Raw genomic sequence first — 23,183 nt, forward strand, 5'->3', positions numbered from 1 at the left:
AACTGCCTGTACCGGTTTTCCTCTTTAGTATTTCCAATTTATTTTCTGTTTACATGCAATGCAGATAACCCATGTATTTTATTTTCAGCCATAGTTCCATGGAACTTTAGCCAGTAATTTTGAAAAAAGAAAACGAAAAAACCTTGAGCCAAGTATATATTTCAAATTTATTTTGATTTTCGTGTGTACTGTAAGGTTTCCAGAAGCAAAGTGTATAATATATATGATCTGATCAAGTTAAAATGAGGAAAAATTTTAGGATTTAAGTCTCCAGACATGCCATAAAACTTGGTGATGCATGTGCATTGCAATGTGTCAGGTATGTGACACACATCTCTCTCGGCACTTTGAATTACAAAGCGTCTTTGGGCAGGAAAAACCTCCTATGTGTCTTTGGCCCCTGAACATATTTAAAGCAAAACCTCTTCTGTAACTGCTTGGCAGCTTAGTTTTAAACATGTTCAAAGTTCACAAGTACATAGGAGGTTTTTGTCACCAACGACAAAATATTGAACTCTCTTGGGGCATTCCTGATTGTATGTGATTATTTATCTGATTGACCAATTGAAGTACAGCTTTTAAATAAGTTCAATCCTCTTCAGTCCCATCACCATTCTTACTGCTGATTGGCTCAAAAAATCACAATAATCTCCTCGTAACCAATCGGGCGGTAGTACTCATGGTGTTTATGCAATTTTGGATGCTGATGAGATTCTTCTTCCCATCGGATGGTGGCTAAAACAGGGTGTATCCTTCGTGTAAGAGAATACCAAACAAATCCCAACTCTAATCCTGACCATAACCCTAATCCTACCCTAACCCTTACCCTAACCCTAATTCCTAACCCTAACCCTAACCCTAACTTTAATCCAATTAGTATTTCGTGCACTCTTACACTAAGGATAAACCTAAAACGGTATCAATAAATGGAGCAAGTTCAAAATCGGTGTCAAAATTATATCCTCAATTTACTTGATCAGGTTATAATAATAGTAAATTCTTGTTGTTGGAACAATTAGGACTTGCATAATAAGGGTGACGTGCTGTGGATAGTATATCAAGCTGAAGTGAAAGTGAGGCTAATTAGCATGATAGTAGCATTGCCTTAAAGGTACTATTAGTGATTTCCTTAATCAGAAAATCTTAACAATTTGTCAAAAATAAGAGGTAAAGGTATGCTAACAAACTCTGCATATAAGAAGTATGGGTATGCTAACAAACTCTGCCAATTATAAGCCTGAAAGCAACTTGATAAGGATAACTCCCTCCACACGGGTGTCCACTGCAGACGGCAAGTTTCAATTATTTAAAAAATTCAGAATCTTACCTTTTCATGGCCATATTTGGAATCAGCTTGAAAAATGCATAAGAATGAGTACAAACAAGCCTGGTATTGGTTCAGTGGTTCTTAAGATAATTCTTGATAAATTGAGCGACTTGAACCTCTGGTACACAGCACGTCACATTCTTATGTGTGGGTCGTAATTGTCTCAATCATGAGATTGGTCGTCTCCTCACCATAACAACAACAACCCTGACTCCCTCCCACCCTTACTTGCCTGCACACACTCACCCCCATACAATGTCCGCACACTACCACATTGTTGGAACCCAGAATTTTGGAGCAGGTCTTGATTCCCCACAGACGGAGCTCAAGCTGACGATGGACGAAGGACAGGCCTTGCAGTGTCTGATTGACCACAAGGATGACGATGATATGGACAAGAAATGCGCCGCTGGAGTGGAACATTTCCAACTGGTAAGTCAACTAGAATAGATGTGGGGATGCGTAGGTAGGAGTGTGTTTCAGTTCATGGTTGCGTGTGTAAAATCCATGGTTGTGGGAGAGTAGGGGTGTATATGTGACTTTGCGTGGATGGGTGTGCTTTGGTTATCAAGTCAATATTAACTAAATCGAATTAGCTTAGGACTGATGCTTCAGATATATTATATCAGTGTCCATAACTTAGTTTTGTTGCTCTAAGTTCTTAAATTGAAATTTTAAAAACAATAAAATATGGTCCACAAAGTATAATTGCTCATGACCCAAAATGTAATTCTAAAGAGAAATTAAAAAATTACTGTCAACTCCTTTGATATGGCTTGTCACATTAACATTGGTTGTGACATTGTTGCATGTTTTAGGTTTGCGTAGCCTTGAAATCACAGTATAATCATAGCACAATCAGAATGCTCTCTCATATACAGAGACACAGTTTTGACCGAACTCGAGGTGACGAGTAGTATAAGTTTTAATGTCTTTATAATTGCAAATGAGGTGCTATATGTACTGAGCAGTGCCTAAGAGCTGGAAATTACATTTGCCAGTATCTGCAACCCTGTTTGTAAAGATTCTGTGTTCCACTTGCCAAGTTACGATTAAAAGTATAATCACATGTTTGTAATCTGTTTTGAATAGCTTCAACTGAAAGATTACCGATTCAACTTCAAGTTCAAGGAAGCCTGCCGTAAGGATGTCCTGGCCAACTGCAAAGGAAAGAAAGACAAGTAAGGAAAATATATTGTGTGACTTCACTTTTGTGGCCGTCCAAGTTATATATTGGAATGAGTGAAATAAGGATATTTATTGGAATTAGATTGTTAGTTTCTGATAGCTCGCCTTCATCATATTTTATTTTTTTGCAAATTTTCATTGAGAAACCTGCACATTTCTGTAAAAAGATTTTGGAGTAATTGCCCTCTTATTCTTCTGATGATTTGACACAGTTTGACACAGTTTCAAGTTAACATGTTTGGTGTACAAGTTTAATGATAAATTTTGATTTGACTTGGTTTCTTGCAGATCAGCCATTGTGGAATGTCTAAGCAGCCTAGTGAGGGATGATATACTCAAAAACACAGCAGACCAAGAACACACAATATCAGAGGAATGCAGGAAACAGCTCAAAGTTGAATTTTTAGAAAGAGTGAGTACATGTAGTCCTTGCAAATAAACTCCCAGCAGAGTAATCAAGCTAAGAATTCAACATTTCATCACTGTTAAATCATGGTGCTAAATCAAAGAGGGCAAATTCAAGTAGGGCAGGTTCCGCTTTTTACGTTGCCATTGCCAAGTGACTGATGCATAAGTCTCTTTATCAAGCAGGTATTGTCGTCTGCTAACTTTGGCACTTTCACTAGCTTTTTCAGAGTAAGAGTAATCAGCTAAGAATTCAACATTTCATCGCTGTTAAATCATGGTGCTAAATCAAAGAGGGCAAATTCAAGTAGGGCAGGTCTGCTGTGTACGTTGCCATTGCCAAGTGACTGGTGCAAAATATCTCTATATTTAAGATATGTAAAAAAATCAAAATTGATAACCTGCCCAAAAGTGTCTCCTTTTGACATGACACGTCACATATGCTCTGCGTAAAGTCTTTTTATGCATCCTATGCCATCCTTTGTGCTAGCTCGGGTTTAAGTGCAAATTAGTCTGCTATCTTCTGCTCTACTGCTGATTAAACCAGGGTCTACCGAGAGCTTACATTTGTCGGGGCATTGGAAATATAGGAATTCCCAAATTTTTATTTCATAGCCCAAGGGTCAAGAGCAAAACTGTACACTTTTTGGAGTGGCCTTTCTTTTCCGTGCTCTCTCTCTTCTGTGCTCTTTCTCTTTCTCTTCAATTCAGTTCCATCTTTTCTCTTTATACAGGCCAGTGTGCTAATATAAGCTTTTCAGCTTGGCTTGAACATTTTGCTTCAGCCTGGTCCCATCAGGACCCAAGCGTGTGTCCGCTCGGACCGACTGGTTAAGCAAATAACTGCCTGTACCGGTTTTCCTCTTTAGTATTTCCAATTTATTTTCTGTTTACATGCAATGCAGATAACCCATGTATTTTATTTTCAGCCATAGTTCCATGGAACTTTAGCCAGTAATTTTGAAAAAAAAAAAAACCTTGAGCCAAGTATATATTTCAAATTTATTTTGATTTTCGTGTGTACTGTAAGGTTTCCAGAAGCAAAGTGTATAATATATATGATCTGATCAAGTTAAAATGAGGAAAAATTTTAGGATTTAAGTCTCCAGACATGCCATAAAACTTGGTGATGCATGTGCATTGCAATGTGTCAGGTATGTGACACACAAGTGACTGATGCATAAGTCTCTTTATCAAGCAGGTATTGTCGTCTGCTAACTTTGGCACTTTCACTAGCTTTTTCAGAGTAAGAGTAATCAGCTAAGAATTCAACATTTCATCGCTGTTAAATCATGGTGCTAAATCAAAGAGGGCAAATTCAAGTAGGGCAGGTCTGCTGTGTACGTTGCCATTGCCAAGTGACTGGTGCACAAGTCTCTTTATCAAGCAGGTATTGTCGTCTGCTAACTTTGGCACTTTCACTAGCTTTTTCAGAGTAAGAGTAATCAGCTAAGAATTCAACATTTCATCGCTGTTAAATCATGGTGCTAAATCAAAGAGGGCAAATTCAAGTAGGGCAGGTTCCGCTGTGTATGTTGCCATTGCCAAGTGGAATACTGGTGCATAAGTCTTTTCATCAAGCAGGCATTATTGTCTGCTAACTTTGGCACTTTCACTAGCTTTTTCAGAGTAAGAGTAATCAGCTAAGAATTCAACATTTCATCGCTGTTAAATCATGGTGCTAAATCAAAGAGGGCAAATTCAAGTAGGGCAGGTCTGCTGTGTACGTTGCCATTGCCAAGTGACTGGTGCATAAGTCTCTTTATCAAGCAGGTATTGTCGTCTGCTAACTTCGGCACTTTCACTAGCTTTTTCAGAGTAAGAGTAATCAGCTAAGAATTCAACATTTCATCGCTGTTAAATCATGGTGCTAAATCAAAGAGGGCAAATTCAAGTAGGGCAGGTCTGCTGTGTACGTTGCCATTGCCAAGTGACTGGTGCATTCTTTATCAAGCAGGTATTGTCGTCTGCTAACTTTGGCACTTTCACTAGCTTTTTCAGAGTAAGAGTAATCAGCTAAGAATTCAACATTTCATCGCTGTTAAATCATGGTGCTAAATCAAAGAGGGCAAATTCAAGTAGGGCAGGTTCCGCTGTGTACGTTGCCATTGCCAAGTGGAATACTGGTGCATAAGTCTTTTCATCAAGCAGGCATTATTGTCTGCTAGCTTTTGCACTTTTGCTAGCTTTTGTGCCCACAACTCGAGACACAAAAAGTGTATATTACTCGTGGCGAAAAACAAAGGGGGAGGGAAAGACTTTTTTCTGTAATTTTCAATATATGAATCATATTCTTTTGTGCAATAAACACATTTTGCCAATTGCTACCCCCTCCAAGATTAGGGTCAGTAGGGGGGACAAATATTTTTTATTTGCCTCACAATCATGCTATGCAGATTGGGGACAAGTTTGTATAACAAATTTATTCTAAAATTATTGAAAGCCAAGTCCATTTAAGTGCATATTGTATATACTCTAATTAATACCCTCACCATGTTTTTTCAAAGAAATTGACTAAAATGCAGAAATTTCCATGCCATAGCATGTAAGCATGGTAAGTGAGTTTAAAACTGGCTTGTCATGACAAACCCTATTTTAACTTAAATTTCTATCAAATTCATTGTGGCATATATTTAAATAAATAAATCGCATTTATGCATGAAAATGCAATTACAGATCTAATTCCGTAGCATTTTCTGATAATATGTTGTCCCCACATGGGCGCCGCCATGTTGTATATTTAAACTATACCATTTTTCACACTGATGTGGTAGTGACGTCAATGCATTGATGCAACTGTTTTGTGTCTTGGATCTATCATGGCGTCTTTAAGCGAGCGCATGTGAATACACTAGCGCTTTGAGTGAACACAAGCGATTTGTAGCATCGCCTAATGAAATGCGCACTGACATCACTGCCACATCAAGGTGGATAATGGTATAGAAGTCATATTATATTTTGCAAGTTTTGAAAGTTCCAATAAAATGCAACACACAAATATCCTCATTTTACAGTACTGAGAGCCACTTCAATCTGTTAACCACTACTCTTATTCTTGATCCATTTCTGTAGTCTGAAAATATCAAGCTTGACCCAGAGCTTTTCCACGGATGTGAGAATGACATCACCAACGTCTGCTCAAAAGTGAACGCAGGAAATGCTCGCGTTTTGGAATGTCTGCGAGAACACAAGGAAGAGCTGAGTGATCCGTGTCATCGTAAACTATTCAACAGGGAGAAACAACAGGCCAAGAACCCAGACACAGATTTTGCCTTCATGCATGCATGTAAACCAATGATTAAGGTATGAATGAGCACAGAGACTTGCATTCCAGTTAGTCTGTCTGTTAGTTAAATGAGGACATATAAACTTATCAAAAAAATAAGAAAAGTATTCACTCTTGGTTATAACTTTATAACTTTACGGAATTGGGTAGTAAAGTTCGCACAGTATTTTTTGTGGGAACTGAGAGGACATCAGACACACCAAATTGCATTCTGGATATGAGGAATCTCCTGGTGATGGATATAATGCTTATTTGCAGATGTGTGCATTTGTATCTGCATTAGAACTGTAGAGTTCTGCATGTTATGCATGTAACAACTGTAAAGCTATCTTCAACAATGGAGCTCCTAGGGTGGAGATAGCTTCAAAAATGGTGTCTTTGAGCCATGGGGGGGAGGGGTTAAAAGACCCCTCATTTTGTGATACAAAGACCTCAGTAAGTCGATTACTGGTATATATATATATATATATACTGATTTGTGTAAAACTCCATGGTTAAACTATTGAATGGTTAGAATGTGGGTGTATGAAATTCCGCAGATTCCTAGGAAAAATTGTGGAGGTTTTTCTATACAATGAGTATCAAACTGTACCATTATTTTGAAATAGCGGAAGTAAGCAAATAAATTTACTACGTTGGGATGTGTGACAATAATAAATATTTTTGTTGTTCTTCCTTGCAGCAATTTTGCACCAACTTCAGTCCAGATCAATTATTAAAATGTTTACGAGCTCACAAAATGAACCAGCCATGGATCCAAAGTAAGTGATTATTGTGTACTGTAATGTTTCTTTTTAAGTTCAATTGGTTCAATTTTTCCTACAGTGAAATACACTACTCAAACTATAGGATCCACAACGCTTTTTGAAATAAATCTTTAAAATAATTTTTTATGAAATGTAAAAATGTTAAAAGGTATGTGTAGCCTTATTTGTTCACATCTGGATCAATTTATAGCATCACTCATTATTGCGTTCGGTCGCAGTGGTTCATTGTGTGAAAAAGAGGCTGTTTTAAAAGTTGCGCCCAAGTCCATAGTAGTCAACTTTCCTTAACAAATACATGGATAGGCTTGGCCTACTGTATTGTTTGAGCATTGACGCCTTGGACTACAGTTTTAAATCCAGGGGGAATCTTTAGTACCCAGTTGAAAACGGCCAGATTGAGTATGTCCTGGAAACCAAATGCACATAAAGCTGTCTGGGTCCAGCAGTGGCTCGAACCCAGGACCTCTGCGGTGCAAACAGAGGACAGATATACTAAGAATATAGTACCGAATTGTATGAACATTGAGTAAAATATATACAGAGCTGTTTAAAACCAATGACCTCATTACTTTACAGATGTAAATCCATGATCACTAAACGACAGATTGAAAAGAACTCAGACTTTCGTCTGAACATGGAGATGCAGAAGTCCTGCCGTCGTGACATGCCCAAATTCTGTAAGAATGTCTTGGATTCAACAGATGTTAAAGATTCAACAGAACTTGAAGGAATGATGATGGCATGTCTTAAGAAACAGTTCCTATCTAGAGACAAGGTATGTTGAGAAGGAAATATGCTTTTAAAAGTAGTGAAAGTTCCAAAATAATAAGAAGCGGAATTTGTTGACTTCTGCGCTATAGACAAATCCGATTCCGCACATTCCTGCACCTCAATGGCAGCCATTGATGGGGGCCATCCAACCTGAAATGTGAAATGATGCAGACTTTGCAGTAATTTTAAACTGTGTTCCATCACCCATGGGACAAAAGGATGCTGTAAGTTTACAATGCAATTCAATAATAAGATTGATTTTGAAGCAGTGCTTTTCCACCCAATTGGGCAGTTACAACACCAGTTTGGTCCCGATGTCCCCCAGTAATGGTGGAATGAATTCTGACCATCACTTGGCTTGTCGGATTAGTGTATAAGCGATGTGGTTTCTTTTCCGAATGTGGAGCGGTTGTCGGATTCAAATGTGGACTTATCACAAAGATACACAATGTCCGTATCATATGTGACCATCCTCCACAACTGAGCCCGGATGTCGCCAGTGCCACTATTGAGATATGCTCCATTGGACTTAACAATAAACAATAGGAAACAAAGGATTTATTGACTGTGTTATTGATTTTTCACTACTTAAATGTCAAGCACTATAGACATGATATACATCATTTTAAAGCTAATTTCAAGCAGAATATTTTGGTTGAATATCTCAAAAATGATGATTGGCGACTTCAGGGCTCAGTTGTGCTGAAGGGTCACATATTTGAAGTGACAGTGATGTGTCTTTGCTGGAGACAGTGTTTTTCTCAAGTTGACTTGCATTCAACTGGTCAGGATGTGGTGCTTGGAATGTCAGGGACTTTTTAATTGGGTCATTCATAAATAGCTTTTCCTGCTGAGGAGACCAGATGTAGATGTGAAAAGTGTGATAAAAAACACTACACTGGAAATTTAGAGGAATATTATTCATCATTAATCATTTTGTGAAAAAATAATAAGAAAACATTAAGAATGGGAGGAAATGGCTTGGTATTGCATACAAACCTAATTTTTCGCTCATTTTCAATAAGTTGGGTCTTTTTACTCTTGTTTATCCTGTTTCTTAGATCTTTTAGTTAGAGTATAGAAAACTTTAATCACATTAATTCTTCTTTGTTTCAGAAACTATCTCCAGACTGTGAGAGCTACGTAAGAGAGGTAGGTGGTATATTGATTTGTTTGTTTGTGTGTTTGTCCGTTAATTGATTGTGTCAAGAGTAAAGCTGAATTTATACCCCATCACTGAGCGACGAGCAATTTGAATTTGACCAATGAGGTAGCATGCTTTTCCCAACGCAACAAAAAGAGCTCCACCTCATTGGTTAAAAACCAATCGCTATCGCTCTGCGATGTAGTGGAAATTCAGCTTAAGGAAACATTTGACGGAAGCAGGACTTGAACCAGTGACTTCTGGATTGGTCGTTTATAATTATTAAGCCCAAAAAAAATCTGTGAAGTAGGTTCAATTTATTTCAAAATTACATTCCAACCTCTTTTATCCAGCCATGGTGGGGCCAAGTATTGACTGGATAAGTGAAAAAGGTCTAACTGAATTATGTGTAATTCTGTATTAGATGGTTGAAGTGCTTAAATTAGGGACAACAAAATATTACTCAATATGTGGTAATGATGTTGAAAGATGGTATTTGAGTGTTCTATGCAACACTGTCCTTCTTAATGCTTCAGATCATGAAATGGGCTATTCCATTTAAAATCCACACTCCCCATGTGGAAGATTTTGGAAATATCTTCTACAGAGGGAGTATGAATTTCAAATGAAATGAACACATTAGGTAGCTCCATTTGCATTTCATACACCCTCTGAGAAAGATTCAACCTGAGTCTTCCACAGAGGGAGAGTGAGTTTCAAATGGAGCTGTTATTGTGTTAATTCTATTTGAAATTCATACTCCCTCTGTAGAATATATTTCCAAATTCTTCCACAGGGGGAGTGTGGATTATAAATGGACTAGCCCAATTAAGGTGCCAAAGCATTAAAAACATGTTTTCTTATGAGTATAAGTTATACTATAATGTTATACTATCCCGCAATTGTTCCATCACACAGGCTATGGAGGAGGGCGCTATGGATTATCGTATGGACCCTGCTTTGAAGAAGGCATGTAGACCAGTGGTCATGAAGTTCTGCAAAGAAGCATTGACAGAAGCAAATGACGACACAGGCTCTGTGGAGGAGTGTCTCAAAGCACAGCTAGAGAAAGACAACCTGAAAATGTACCCTAAATGCCAAACTGTGAGTAGATTTTAAACATTTGTGATTGGTCATTAAAGAGGAAGCCAGTTCTGGAGTGATCCAAACCTGCCTGGTTATCAAATTAATCAGTGACAAAGTTATCTTTGAATTTGACATGTGCTAATTGATGTTTTAATGTTACTGCATCAATTAGAACCTGTCAAATTCAAAGATAACCTTGTCACTGATTAATTTGATAACCAGGCAGGCTTGGTTCACTCCAGAAGAACTGCTCTGGCAGGGCTTCCTCTTTAAAGCCATAATGTGTGGTTTCACTCTAATTTTAATTTTGTTATATGTGACACAATCTGATCCATGGAGGCCAAAGGAGGCATTTTTGAAAATTGAGTTACTATATTTAGCTTATACAAACATCAGGCTATCATATACTGAAAATACCAAATCTCTAACATAATTTAAAATTATTAAGTTTTCTTTGGTGTATTTGCTTACATATTTTACTATTTTTTACTCCATATGTTAGCCTCGACGCTCTATCTCATTTTCAAATTTGCCGCTTTTGGCCTCCATGGACAAAATCATGTCACATATGCTTTTTCAAAAATTATGAAATAATATTAGTTGCAAATGTCAGAAAGGTTTTCTGGGCATTTTAAGCTGAAATAATGAGGTAAACACACTCACTCCAAATTTTGAATTTGAATGTACATGCAAAATTGCATGTTTTTGGCCCATTTTCCCCTAAAAATGCAAAACTATTTGCAATTTGACTTTTATTGCCTGTTAGATCTAAATAAAAGATTTAGATTTAGCTATGATTTATTTGGCAAAACAATATGATATTTTTTTAATCCAATAAAATAAGTTCTGTATTTTTCTGGAATAGGGAGTACCTAAGAAAACCAAGCAGCACAGCACCTACCATAAGAGTGGGTGTGATCTTCAATCTTGGTACACATTGCATTCTGTTGCATACTTCTCTCTTCTGACCTTGTCAAATTCTATTGTGTGTGTAAACAGGAGGTGATCCGAATACTTCAGGAGAGCAGAGCTGATGTACAGGTGGATCCTCTCTTACACAAAGCATGTGCCTTGGATATCAAACATTATTGTGCAAGCATACCACAAGGAGAGGGTAGACGTAAGTTCAACCAAAGTTCAAATATTTTGTTATCTGTAGGAATAAGGTGACGAAAAAGCCCCCTGTTCTACGGGTGGACGGACCTTACAAATAGGGTCGATCGGTTGCATTTTTTTGTTTTGTTTTGTTTTTTGCTGGAGGCTACATGTAAAATTGCCCATAAAAATCTAAAGAAGTTTTGCAAACATATTTTCTAAGAATGTTCAGTCACAATTAATACATTTTGGCTCAAAATGGCTGATTTAACTTGATTTTTGAAAAATTTAAATTAAAAAAAAAATATCCAAAATGCAAATTCTGGGTTGGTCAGGCTCGTAGAATGTTTTTTTTTTTGTTGCCTAAGGGGATTTTGCAACAGTGGATATATTTCATGAGATTAATTGTTTTGCAAAACAGAGAAAGTACTTTGGTACCAATTTTAAACACAAGGAGAGAACAGATGCTACGCTTTGCGTTAGGGATATCTTGAGATTGAAAGGGTTTACACTGTTGCTTGGGATTAAAAGAGAATGGCATGTACCTGGCAATAATTGGGTATCTGTAAAATGAAGAAATTCTGATGGATCCAGGCAGTTGAGCTTCATCGGGTGTAAAATTTATATCATTGTAAAATGTTCAAGCATGTTCTGCTCTATTCTGTATACTTGTGACGAGTGCCATTTCCCCTCTCAAGCAGTCAAGTCAGCTCAATCGAAAGGTTGTCGACTATGTGCGAGAGGTGGTGGGTTCGAACCCTGGCGGTGGTTTAGTATGCTCTCGTGGAAAATTGAGTTAGCTTGAAATTCCCCTGGACAAGGAACTAACTGCTAATTGTCTCGTTGTAACCCGTACAAAATTCAGAAAGCTGATCCTGGTTGCGAAGGTCATTTGAGGAATGTCCAGGGTGTGCACTCTTGAAACTACAAAGTCCCTGTGTCATTGTGAAATGGTTTATGGAATGATGTGGGGCCATAGTGGTCAGTGACAATGTGTAAAGTGTGCTGAGGCTTGTGGATCAAGGCATTGCACTATAAATTACTGCACTTTTTTTTTAATGTATCATTACTTTTCTTTTCGTGTTACAGATATGTCCTGTTTATTAGAAGCTTTAGAAGATAGAACTATAAAATTGCGTTCGGATTGTACAAGAATGCTAGTATCTCGTAAAGAAATGTGGGAATTTGCTGCCAAGGTAAGTACAACTTAAGTTTGGATCTGAAGATGGCACTCGCTAGAGTTCCGAAAGCTCAGCCCTCTGAAAAGGACTTTTCTAGGGAAAGATTAAATCTTACTCATATTTACCGACCTAGAGTACCAAGAAATTTCAAATCATACAACTTTAGTTATACATGATAATTTTAAGTTCTACATGATAGCTAGTATACATTCCAGCAGGTTTTTTTTCTGTATCTTTTTCTGTTGCGACAGGCTGTGCGTTTTCAGTTATTTGCAGCAATTTCAGTTCCACGCTGCGAGGTTTGGTTCTCGGCTGAGCTACCGCTCAAATGATTTGATTAGCTTTGCTTTAGTACTTTGTTGTTCTTTTTGAAATTTGTCGCTGCGGAAAATAATGGAAAACATAATAAAACTAACAGAACAAAATGGCAGATATGGTTTTGGGAACTGTTGTGTAATAAAATTTGCAGAATTTGAATTGTGTATTTTTGAATAGGCCACTCTAAATTAATAGTTTGTCTCAAGACTGCCATGCGCATTCTAAAAATGTGTGGTATTTCTGCTGAATTGCGGAAATCTTATTTCTCTTTCATGAAAAAAAATGTCTATCAAAATGAAAACATCGAACATCCCACCCATAGTCATCCTGGATCACCAGGATTAAAACAGCCTAAGTTTTAAGTCACCAATGGTAGCTATAAATCAACTGAAAGCAAAATGAAACAGGCCATCATGATTTAATAGTTTATCTTTTTTAATTCTGACTATCCTCCCATCATTTCATTCTGTTTTTAAACATGACTAATTAAAGTTTGTTACAAGAGTACATCAGACAAGACTAGTTGCATTCTGAATACAAGGAATGTCGTTATAATATCAAATAACTTTATTTTTTGAATTTGCGATATAATACAAATTTTATGGCAAATTATTAAAAATAGATATTTTATATATATATCAATTTTTTAATAAGCAATTTTTAATATTTTTCAAAACATCAGAATTATTTGATATCAGAAGGATATATATATGTTATGCGATCAAGCAAAATGAATCTGATGTCAAAATAAAAGTTATGTTTTTACTTTTATTACATGGGTCATTCACAGAGCTTCATTTTGCTGATAACCCCATCATAATTAGACTTACGTTTCCAGAGATATGACCATTTTAGTGCAGCTCTGAACAATAAAATACAAAGGACATTGAATACATGTACTATTATTGCCTATATCTCAAAATTAATATTCCTGACATCCGACTCATTTTGCTTGATTGCATCACATATGGTCCCACACAAAATACTGTGCAAACATATCCAATACCTTAAACGGGTATAATTATCGCTATTTTCGTCTTATTTTTTTTCAGGTGGCCCCACCAGAGACTTTTAATGATGTTTTAGCGCAACTTCAGCAGTCTCCCTCCAGAAATTACTTTCTACTAGTATTTTTAGCCGTCTTTGGTACACTGTTCTTTGGTGGCATGTTCTGCGGCAGAGCAACAAAGAGAGTAGCAGCACAAGTGAAAAACAAGTAACGTAAATAATTGTGGGGGGAGGGAAGGGGGTTGGGTTGGCCTAAGGGGAATACTTACACTCTCTTTTTGCCGTTATATATATTGTTGTACGCTATTTCTATGAGAATTGTGTGTAACAAAACCTCCGTCAAATTGAATGTTTGAATATTTGCTATGAATGTATGTTGTGTACTTGTATTTATGGAATGGTGTGGTCTACTTCCAAATTCCGTTGTTTGCACAGCAATGCATTTTGGGAAATTTTGGGCTTTTGAAGCCATTTCTGTTTAAGTTTAGTAAAGGTTTTGGTATTTGATATGGGCATAGGAGGGGAAGCATATACCGTAAAGATTCGCCTGATGGCGCATACGGTTATATAATGGTTATATAATTGGAATTTAAGGCACAAAGTAACGGTGCCCTCCAGTAAAATCCCACCAGCAAATAAGGGTAATTCTTTTGGGGATTTTCAGAGGAGGGAGTTTTCTATATGTGCGTGGAATTTACTCAAAGAAAGGCAAAGAAGCTCATGTGCGCCATTAGGCGAATCTTTACGGTATGCTGTTTTTTCAATTGTTGCTTAATGGTTTATGGAATGATATGGGGACGTAGTGGTCAGCAGTACCCGTAAAGTATGTCGTGGCTTGTGGCTCAACGTCTACGGGTTCTGCCTGTGCGTAGCACACTATAAATCATCAGACTTGTCTTTATTTCTTTTTCAGTGTGTGTGGCACATGTAGGGGAAACTAGTGTGAGTCCCACATTATTTTTTAGCATAGTCAAGCATTGGATTACAGGATTAGACATGATTTGTGCTTATACGAAGTAAACATAAAATATCCACTTAAAACATAGGAAAATTTACTTACCGATTTGCAGAAATCCACTGGTATACTTTTTCTTGTGTTTTTCAGGCACATCAGGTATCAATATACCATGTATACTGAGATACCGGCTTCAAGGTGGTAGAAATTTATTAGATAAAAATACAAAAAATAAAGGTTTGTGATTCATGCTGCTTCACATTGTCATTAATATCATCGCCAGCAAGATGCCTGATGGGTGCACACACAGCAAAATAAGCTTCCTATTTTAATGTGTTTTAAAAAGTACAAAACACATGATATCATTACTATCTACAGAAGATAGCAATATGATGAGAAAGCCATATGACATGACCTTGTGGTCTTCGGCTGGTTTATTGTTCACTCGTTGCTTTGTAAATAAGCTTAATTGCCATGTGACATGGCCCGGTGGTGTTAGGCTAAAAAAAAGCTTAAATTTTGTTTAATGTTTACTCATCACTTTGTAAATTGCCATGGTTTGACTGCTCATGAAAGCTTAAAGCTTAAAAATGTCATACTAACTGCAGCCAGAGAACCACACAAAAGGCCTTGATGGATTATTTGGAACATTGTGAAAAGTGACTCAAAACTTGGCCCAATCCACTTGCAAAAACTTGTCCAGCAGTACTCCCATACGTACTTGCCTTTCAACAGTTCCACTGAATTAAAAATAATACGGATGTGTACTATAAAAGTCTGTGATATCATTGTTGTGAAAAACCATGAAAAGCTTACTGTCCATGATCTATAGCCTTTTTCAATGTGTTTTGATCATTTGTGGATAAATGGTTCCATGTCAATCATGCCTGTAATGCAAAAGCAACACATCTGCTGTCTATAATTTTTTCCAAGGTTCCTTTGACAGCGTTAACCATCGCGTATATGTGTGTGACGTCAAGCGTGTGCATTGGACCTTGAATAATATGCTGATAAATGTTTGACTATGCTAAAAATGATGCTATCATGATGACAAATATTATATCTAATGTTTTTCGAACCAGTGATAAGGCGCCTAAAAAACGAAAAACTGTTCTACGGGCGGCTGTACATGCCAAGTAGGGTCTGTTAGTAGAGATTTTTTTTGAAGAGGCTAAATGACCCTAAAAAATCACAGAAAGCTTGAAAATCTTAAAAATTGTGTGCAAACTTCAGAAAATTTCCCCAATAGAACAGGTTTTTGTTTGTTTTTGTCGCCTAATGGTGCTATGTACTGGTAGTGTTTCCTGTAAGTGTTATACTAAGAGCTAGACTAGGAGAGTCCATATTGGATTGTCATGCTTGGGGCTAAAATCAGCAAAGGCCTACCATTGAAGGATAATCGGTGTCTTAATAGATAAGCATTACAAAGGTTTGTGGGTCTAATGCATTGCATGCATTACTGCCACAGTGCATCATTACACGCAGGTAGCAAATAAAACACAATTTTGAAATCAAACTTTGCTGGGGCTTAAGAAAATAATCTGAAGGTACATAATATACTCCCTTCATGAGCGATATATGCTAAGATATTGGCGTCTTCAAATGTAGCCACTTTAGTATCCTATGAATTCCAACCTGATGGTGCCAAGAAGGACACCTGTATGGTTATGTTAAGGTATAAAGTGTTAGTTGGTATATGCTGCCCTCTATTTATTTATTTGGAAAATGAATGCTGACTAATGCATAGTTGAGTCATATGAAGACTAACTGATTTTTATTGACACAATAAAAATGGTAAATTGTCCAATTTGCCATGAGTGAGACTATCATAGCTGTGCAAAAAAGGTGTGTGGCTCGATTTGCAGTCTCGGCCCCATACTTTACCCCATCAAAATTGAGATTTTTGTTTCCTATGAAAGCTCATTTGGTTGTTACCACCCCAGGAGTTGTGTACTCTTCTGTGGGCCACTTTGATACACATTTTTGCTTCTAGAATGTAAACCGATGGAGCAACAGGTAGAAAACACTATGTGTTGCAACCAAACCTCCCACCTTTACGGATTGCTTGTGAGTGTAAGATTATCAGCCATACCTGTCCTATACATGTACAAATATTCAGTATGTGTCACATTTTGATGTAAATAATGGGCTACCATATTTCGTATTCAACACTTGTTTTTTCGTCATTGTGAGAATGATTGCCCTTGGTTGAGGCAAGGTCAAAATGAATAATACAATGTATGTATATTGAAAAAAGAAAAAATATATAAAAGTGTTAGAAAATATGTGGCATGAAATGCTATTATGTTGAACGAACTATAGAAAGCTTGGATGGGTCTATCCTTCATGTGAGCATAAACAAAATTAGGCTATTGCGAAGACTTGATTGAGGGATTAGACAGATGTATTCCGTAAGCTGTATCATCCCAGTCTTGATACAAGGCTAACTCTAAGTATTCTTATATGAAGGTAATAATAAACTATCGTTCATGTAAGCAGACATGAAATTAGTCTATTGTCAAGACTTCATGAGGGATTAGACAGCTTTATTCTATAAGCTGTATAATCTCAGTCTTGATACAAGGTTAACTCTTGAGTATGCTTGCATGAAGGTAATACCCATGGAATCTGGACACCAAATGTAGATTACAGATGCAAAACATGATCTATCCAAAGGCTGCCTGATGTGTTTTTGTATCAAAGCTATCAATAACAATATTGGTAAAATAACAAATATGACATAAGGCAGCACATGGTGTATCCTGTTTTGTGCCTAAATTTTCAAATGTCATGCAATGTACAGGGGGTATATTTTCAAGTAAAGGACCTGTAGATGTGTTCACATTCATGGTATGGTGTTAAGTATTTGAGTCAAATTTATATTGTTCTTTCTTTCATTCTTCCAATGGATTGTTGCAGAAGTGGTACCTAATTTGATGTATCATTTCTGACTTGATGGTCCAACTTTGATTATCATGTCTTGTCTTCTTTTGTTTCAACCTAGTATCAAGAGATTTATACCATTTTTCGTCTTGATGTGGCAGTGATGTCAACCCATTGAAGCACCTGTTTTGCTTGTACATCTATGCAGCGTTTTTAAGCGTGTGTACACCGGCGCTTTGAGCGAGTGATTTAAGGCTGCGCCCAATGAAATGCACACTGACGTCACTGCCACATCAGGGTGAAAAATGGTATAGTCGACTAACTCACAAATATCCACACACTCTGAGCAACTGACTTTGTATACCGTGCCACATTTGTTAAGAGTCCTATCCTTAGGGTGGACAAGGAAAGATCTTTTAGTGTTGACCGTTTGTGGTAAGCATTGACCCAGTGGTCAAGGAAGATGCTAGTTTAGTGACTGAATGAGCACACACTTCGCTGAATGATGATATGGCAAATGTCACAAGCTGTCAATGGGCTATTCCAGATGTATTCCGCACCCCCCTTATGAAAGACATTTAAAAAAAATACAATTCCAGCTGGAATTGAGATGTGTCTAGAATTCCAGCAGTCATTTTTAGCAAAGATTCCGGCTGGAGGGTATGGAAGACATTGAGATTAGGTGAAACTCCGGCTGCTAAAATAAACGAAAAAACAAGAGTGCGGATTGTGAAAGGCCATGATGTGCCTATGGAAGACATTCACATTTCTTAATATTCCGGCTGGAAAATGGTCAAAAATGCTCCAATTCCAGCAGAATCTTCACTTATGAGATCACCATCTCGATTAACCTATGAAAGACATTTACTTGAATTCTGGCTGGAAACAAAAAATGTTCTAATTCCAGCTGGAACCCTATGGAAGAATTTACATTTACGTGAATTCCAGCTGGCCATATTAGACATATTACCACAATTCCGGCAGTGTCTTCCATGGGGTTTTCCTGACATGTGAATTCGCTGTCAATTTAGCCCCAAATTCGGAAGTGTCTTCCATAGGGGGGTGCGGAATACATCTGGAATAGCCCAATGCAATGATAAGTTCTGAAAAATTGTTAAGTAAAGAAGTAATTGTTGAGATGGCAGATCCCAATCAGTTCCCGTGCTGATAAAATGTCAATGTTATTGCCCATGATTCAGTATTCATCTGTCTGAAATGTCAAACCCTGTGGACAATTCTTTTTAATACCCAGAATCCTTTTCAAAGTATGCGCACATCGTCACTGCGCATGTTGAACTGGGCTGTAACAATGCGCGCATCAACGACATGTTGAATCCACAAAAGTTTTTCAGGAATGACTGAAATGGTCTATGAATTCAGATTAATACATTATCTCCCAACCAAAGTCCGATCATGGTCGTATGATCCAAACGATACTGTGCTTGAGTGATTTATCAATGAGGAAGGTATTGACTTGTCTGCTCAAAAAGACAATTGAATTTTTATTTTGTTTACCTGCCTTTTTATACCATAGAAATCTCTTCTAATATGAGAGGAAATTATTTTACCAATTTAGAAGTGTGATAACCTTATTTTTGACTTTCTTATTTTATTATTATTTTAGTTCAGTCAAAGACTGATATGTAGTTTTGACAATTTAGCACAATAATGTATTAAAAAGTTTAATATATGAAGTATACAAAGATTGTATAATTGGTAATGTATACATGTGGTAGCAGTTCAGGTGAGAAAGGTAAATTAATAATTTTAATATATTTTCCAAATACTGTGATTTAGTACTTTGGAAGTGGACATATACAAAGGTATTTTGATTTACTTTGGAATGGGTAGTGATCTGCTGAGGTAGCCAAGTCTTTATGTTTTTGATAATTGTATTCTTATTAATATTATTAATTACTGTCTGATCTGTGTGTTCAGGATTAGAATTTCATCCCAGGGTACGAGAATTGATCTTTTTTTTTTCTTGAAATGAAATTTTGAGAGAATCAACTGTGATACTCTTAGCAAGCATCAATTCTTGTATTGGACTATTGCAGTTGAAATCCATATACAACTCCTATGCAAGACATGACTTTAACCTCCCACACAGGGAGTGTAGATTCAAATGAGAGTCATTCATTCAGGTATACCCCATTTGAAATTCACACCCCTTGTGTGGAAGATCAAGGTTATATCTTCCATAGGGCTGTATGGATTTCAACTGGAATAGTTGTCACTGGAATTCTAACCTTTGTATTTGAACCAATGTAGTGGCTGTTGATTGGTTACTACATAGATGTATGTGCATAATGAAATTTGATTGGTTGAAAATGTACGTTGTTGATGGTAAGAAACTTGGGCAACCACTGTAAAGAGCATTTCATCTGGACATAGATTGGGGGGTTGTGTGTGATGTCACCCATTGGTTATGTTTGTGAAATTTGATCAACTTCACTAGTTTTGGATGTAAATTATGGGGTGTGTCATCCATAAAAAATGTTTTCAATTCTGCATTAAATTAATGTACAATTTGAAGGACACACCATGAAATAGTCTGTAAAATATGTTAAAGTTGACTAGATTGGATGCCCAAAACCAGTGGTGGACTAGTAAATATCCATAGAAGTCTCACCAAAATTGATTGTGCCTAAGGACCCGCCACCCCCAAGACCGATAAAGAAATGATGCTGTAAATACAGGACTACATGTAGATGTGTTGGCGCCAACTCCCACCTTGTGTATTGTATTCTGTGACAGTGGGCTGTTCCATTTGAATTCCCCCCCCCCCCCTCCGGAAGATTTTGGAATTCCAACCAAATACAACAGTTGTACGATTCCAGATCCAATCATTTTCATGCATAAAAGGTGAGGAAGATTTTGGAATTCTAAACAGAATGATCTTATTTCAGACCAAATTGTGTCAAATTCAACTGGATTTTGTGAATTTCAGCAATTTTCAACTGGAATTTACCATAAAACTGGCAAATAATTTCCATCTGGATTGAACATATGGTGCAACTGGAATTGAGATCGCAGTGAAATGTTCCACAGGGGTGTGGATTTCAAACGGAATAGCCCAAAATATATGTACATATCTTAAATAGTTATGGTTTACCAAATGTGCTTCATTCAGCAATGACTGTCTGATTGATATTCAACATGGCTGTGGTAAGAAATCAAATTGTTAAAAAAAGATTTGTTAGGATGTTTGGTGCTTGTCAGGTAGTTAGTTTTTTGACTATTTTAAGATATGATATCGGTGTGAATCTGTATTTTAATATCGTGTTTTCTTTTATACTTCCATTTTGTGCTATTTAAGCTATAAGAAAGTATTGTCCTTGAAAAAAACAGGTGCAAGTCAAAAAACCTTGTAACGGGTGATCTGTATGTAGAACCATGTATAATCTAGTGCTGTTGCAGACATGCATTATGTTGATATAACTAATATTCCGACATGTCAAATAAGAACGAAAAAGTCGAGTTGACTAGGAAGTGCCAAAAAATCCTCAGGCTCCAGTGCTGCACAGCATTTGTACAAATTTTACTGCTAATTATTGCTCAATTAAGTACATTAGTACTGCATGCATTGCGTGGACTAGATAATGCATGCTAAGTATATGCGCAAGATTCCTTACGACAGATTTCTTGTGATTAGTGTGAACCAATTTGAAGGTACTCCCAGCCATGAATTTATGTCGACATCAGGATGTATTTGTGTCAACATGAAAAAAATCATATCGACAACAGCACTAGTATAATCATCCACATGAGGGTGCTTTTATGCAGTAGTTACAAAATAATAAAGATCTTATGGGCATTTGGTAACACACTTTGGTATTGTTGCCACACTTTAAGGTATTCATTTCTTAGTTCTGAGGTGCAGAAAGTTGACTATAATAACCCTTTTTTATTTGATTATCGATTGTTGACCCGAAGTGTGAAGAAAGCCTACAATAGGGTTATTAAGAGTCAGGAAGTAAGTTGGAAGTAATTCCACCCAAACTTAAGTATTACTCTGTGTATGAGGGACTACTAGGAAATGAATCCTCATATTTTGTGTTCACTGTATGTTCATTGCCCCCCCCACCTACCTATTGATGTATATCCTGTGTGTAGCGTAATTTATTATGGCTTAAAACTCCCTGCTTGTTGCATACAAATCCAAGAACATCTAATTTGGTGTACATATCCTTATAGTATTATGGTGATGCGGAGCATGTTGGAGATATTGCCAGCAACTTGTGCTTCTGGAGCATAAACCGTGTATCTTAAGGCTTCATTCCAAACTGATGCTACGGATACAGGTACAGTGTGGTTACTTGTGTGATTTGTGGTACCAGATGAAGAAGTCTGGTTGTGTTTGTATTCTAATTTCTGTATCCAAAGAAATTATGTATTATGCTACTATGTAGTGGCCATATTTGTTTCTTTTAAAGCTTGATATCCTTAAGCTTACCTACTAGTTTAGTAGGTAATTGAGTGTTCGTCAGTGAGTGACCAATCTACAATTTATCCCGTGGGTTCTAGAATTGGTCTGCTTTTGAAAAGGAATAAGGGGAAAATATTTCTTAATGATACATGCAAATGTTGTAAATTTGCTGCATTGACAATTTTTTGTATTTTTTTGAAGAATGTTGATAAGCTTACCCTGTGTATATTGTGTTGGTCTTGTTATCAGGTATAGGGAGTGTATTCCCGTTTGAAACTATTAATATTCAAGAGAAAAAAAAAAGAAGAGTTGTAGAGCAACCTTGGTCTTGTTTAATATTTGTATATCTTGGCACTGTACATTCTCAGTATATCCTTTATAATTAATGCCAAGTGAAGGGAAAGAGGTGTAATCTCGCTTGTACATTGTGCTGGATTTTTTGCCTAATTTTCACCTGTTGGGTAAAATCGTCTGTAATTTATCTTGTGTGCCAAGCTGCAGCCGACCTTGTGCCAATTGTATACTATAATCCAAGATGGAATTAAAAAGATAAGTTTGCGTCTGACGTCACTGTCAATGAAACGGCTGCGTTCAGAAACTAAGTCATAGGGACACTCGTTAAAATACTGTGCCAGAGTATTATTTAGAGATGACGTCAGACTCAAACTAATCTTTTTCTATCTTTGATTATATTAATTGTATTTCTTGATAGATATTGTCCCTTAGTTAACTTTTTGGCTAATTTAAATATGTGTATGGTACATGTACATTACAGGACTGAAATTGTACATGCAGCTAGGCTACAAGCTGCTGTATTGTATATTGCCCAGGCATGGCTGTATTGTATATTGCCCAGGCATGAAAATGTATAAATGGCATGCTGATTGTAAATGTGTTTTTTTCTACTAATTATGGTATAGATTTTCAGTCTGAATATGCCATGCACATAAAATGTGTTTTTATATATGCACAGGTCAATTGCGTTTTGCTTTTAGATCAAGAGGAATATTGTTATAGTATGTTCACTGCGTGATGGAGTCTGACCTTTCTAAAGGTATCTGAATTCATGATGAATAGTATTCCATGCTAATTATAATATTATTCATTGAGTTGGCAATGACCTTTAGAAAGAGGCCAGGTTTCATCATACACTGAACGGGTGTTAAAAACCAAACCAATTTTGTGTTCTTACGTATTATATATCCAATATGTTGTGAGTGTATTATAGGTGCTAGTCATTTAAAAATATATTTAATTAATTTTGAATTTTAAGTTTATAACCATTCATATTTAAGTCTTCAACTGGTATTATTTGATAATAACTTGTAATATTGTGGGTT

The 23,183-nt window shown here is 36.8% G+C and overlaps 1 protein-coding gene across 1 annotated transcript in view; it reads left to right on the plus strand.

Moving 5' to 3' along the window:
• The window catches only part of LOC140136036 (Golgi apparatus protein 1-like), an 80,867-nt gene extending 66,452 nt beyond the window's left edge, over nt 1-14,415 (plus strand). Inside the window, 11 exon segments of the mRNA XM_072157738.1 lie at nt 1,646-1,759; nt 2,420-2,508; nt 2,804-2,927; nt 5,993-6,223; nt 6,889-6,971; nt 7,550-7,748; nt 8,861-8,896; nt 9,807-9,992; nt 10,974-11,094; nt 12,159-12,265; nt 13,621-14,415. Coding sequence (XP_072013839.1) covers nt 1,646-1,759; nt 2,420-2,508; nt 2,804-2,927; nt 5,993-6,223; nt 6,889-6,971; nt 7,550-7,748; nt 8,861-8,896; nt 9,807-9,992; nt 10,974-11,094; nt 12,159-12,265; nt 13,621-13,788 — 1,458 coding nt within the window. The 3' untranslated portion in view covers nt 13,789-14,415.
• Nucleotides 14,416-23,183: the final 8,768 nt, after the last annotated feature.

The sequence above is a fragment of the Amphiura filiformis genome, chromosome 16 (assembly GCF_039555335.1).
Source record: "Amphiura filiformis chromosome 16, Afil_fr2py, whole genome shotgun sequence".
NCBI classification, from domain to species: domain Eukaryota; kingdom Metazoa; phylum Echinodermata; class Ophiuroidea; order Amphilepidida; family Amphiuridae; genus Amphiura; species Amphiura filiformis.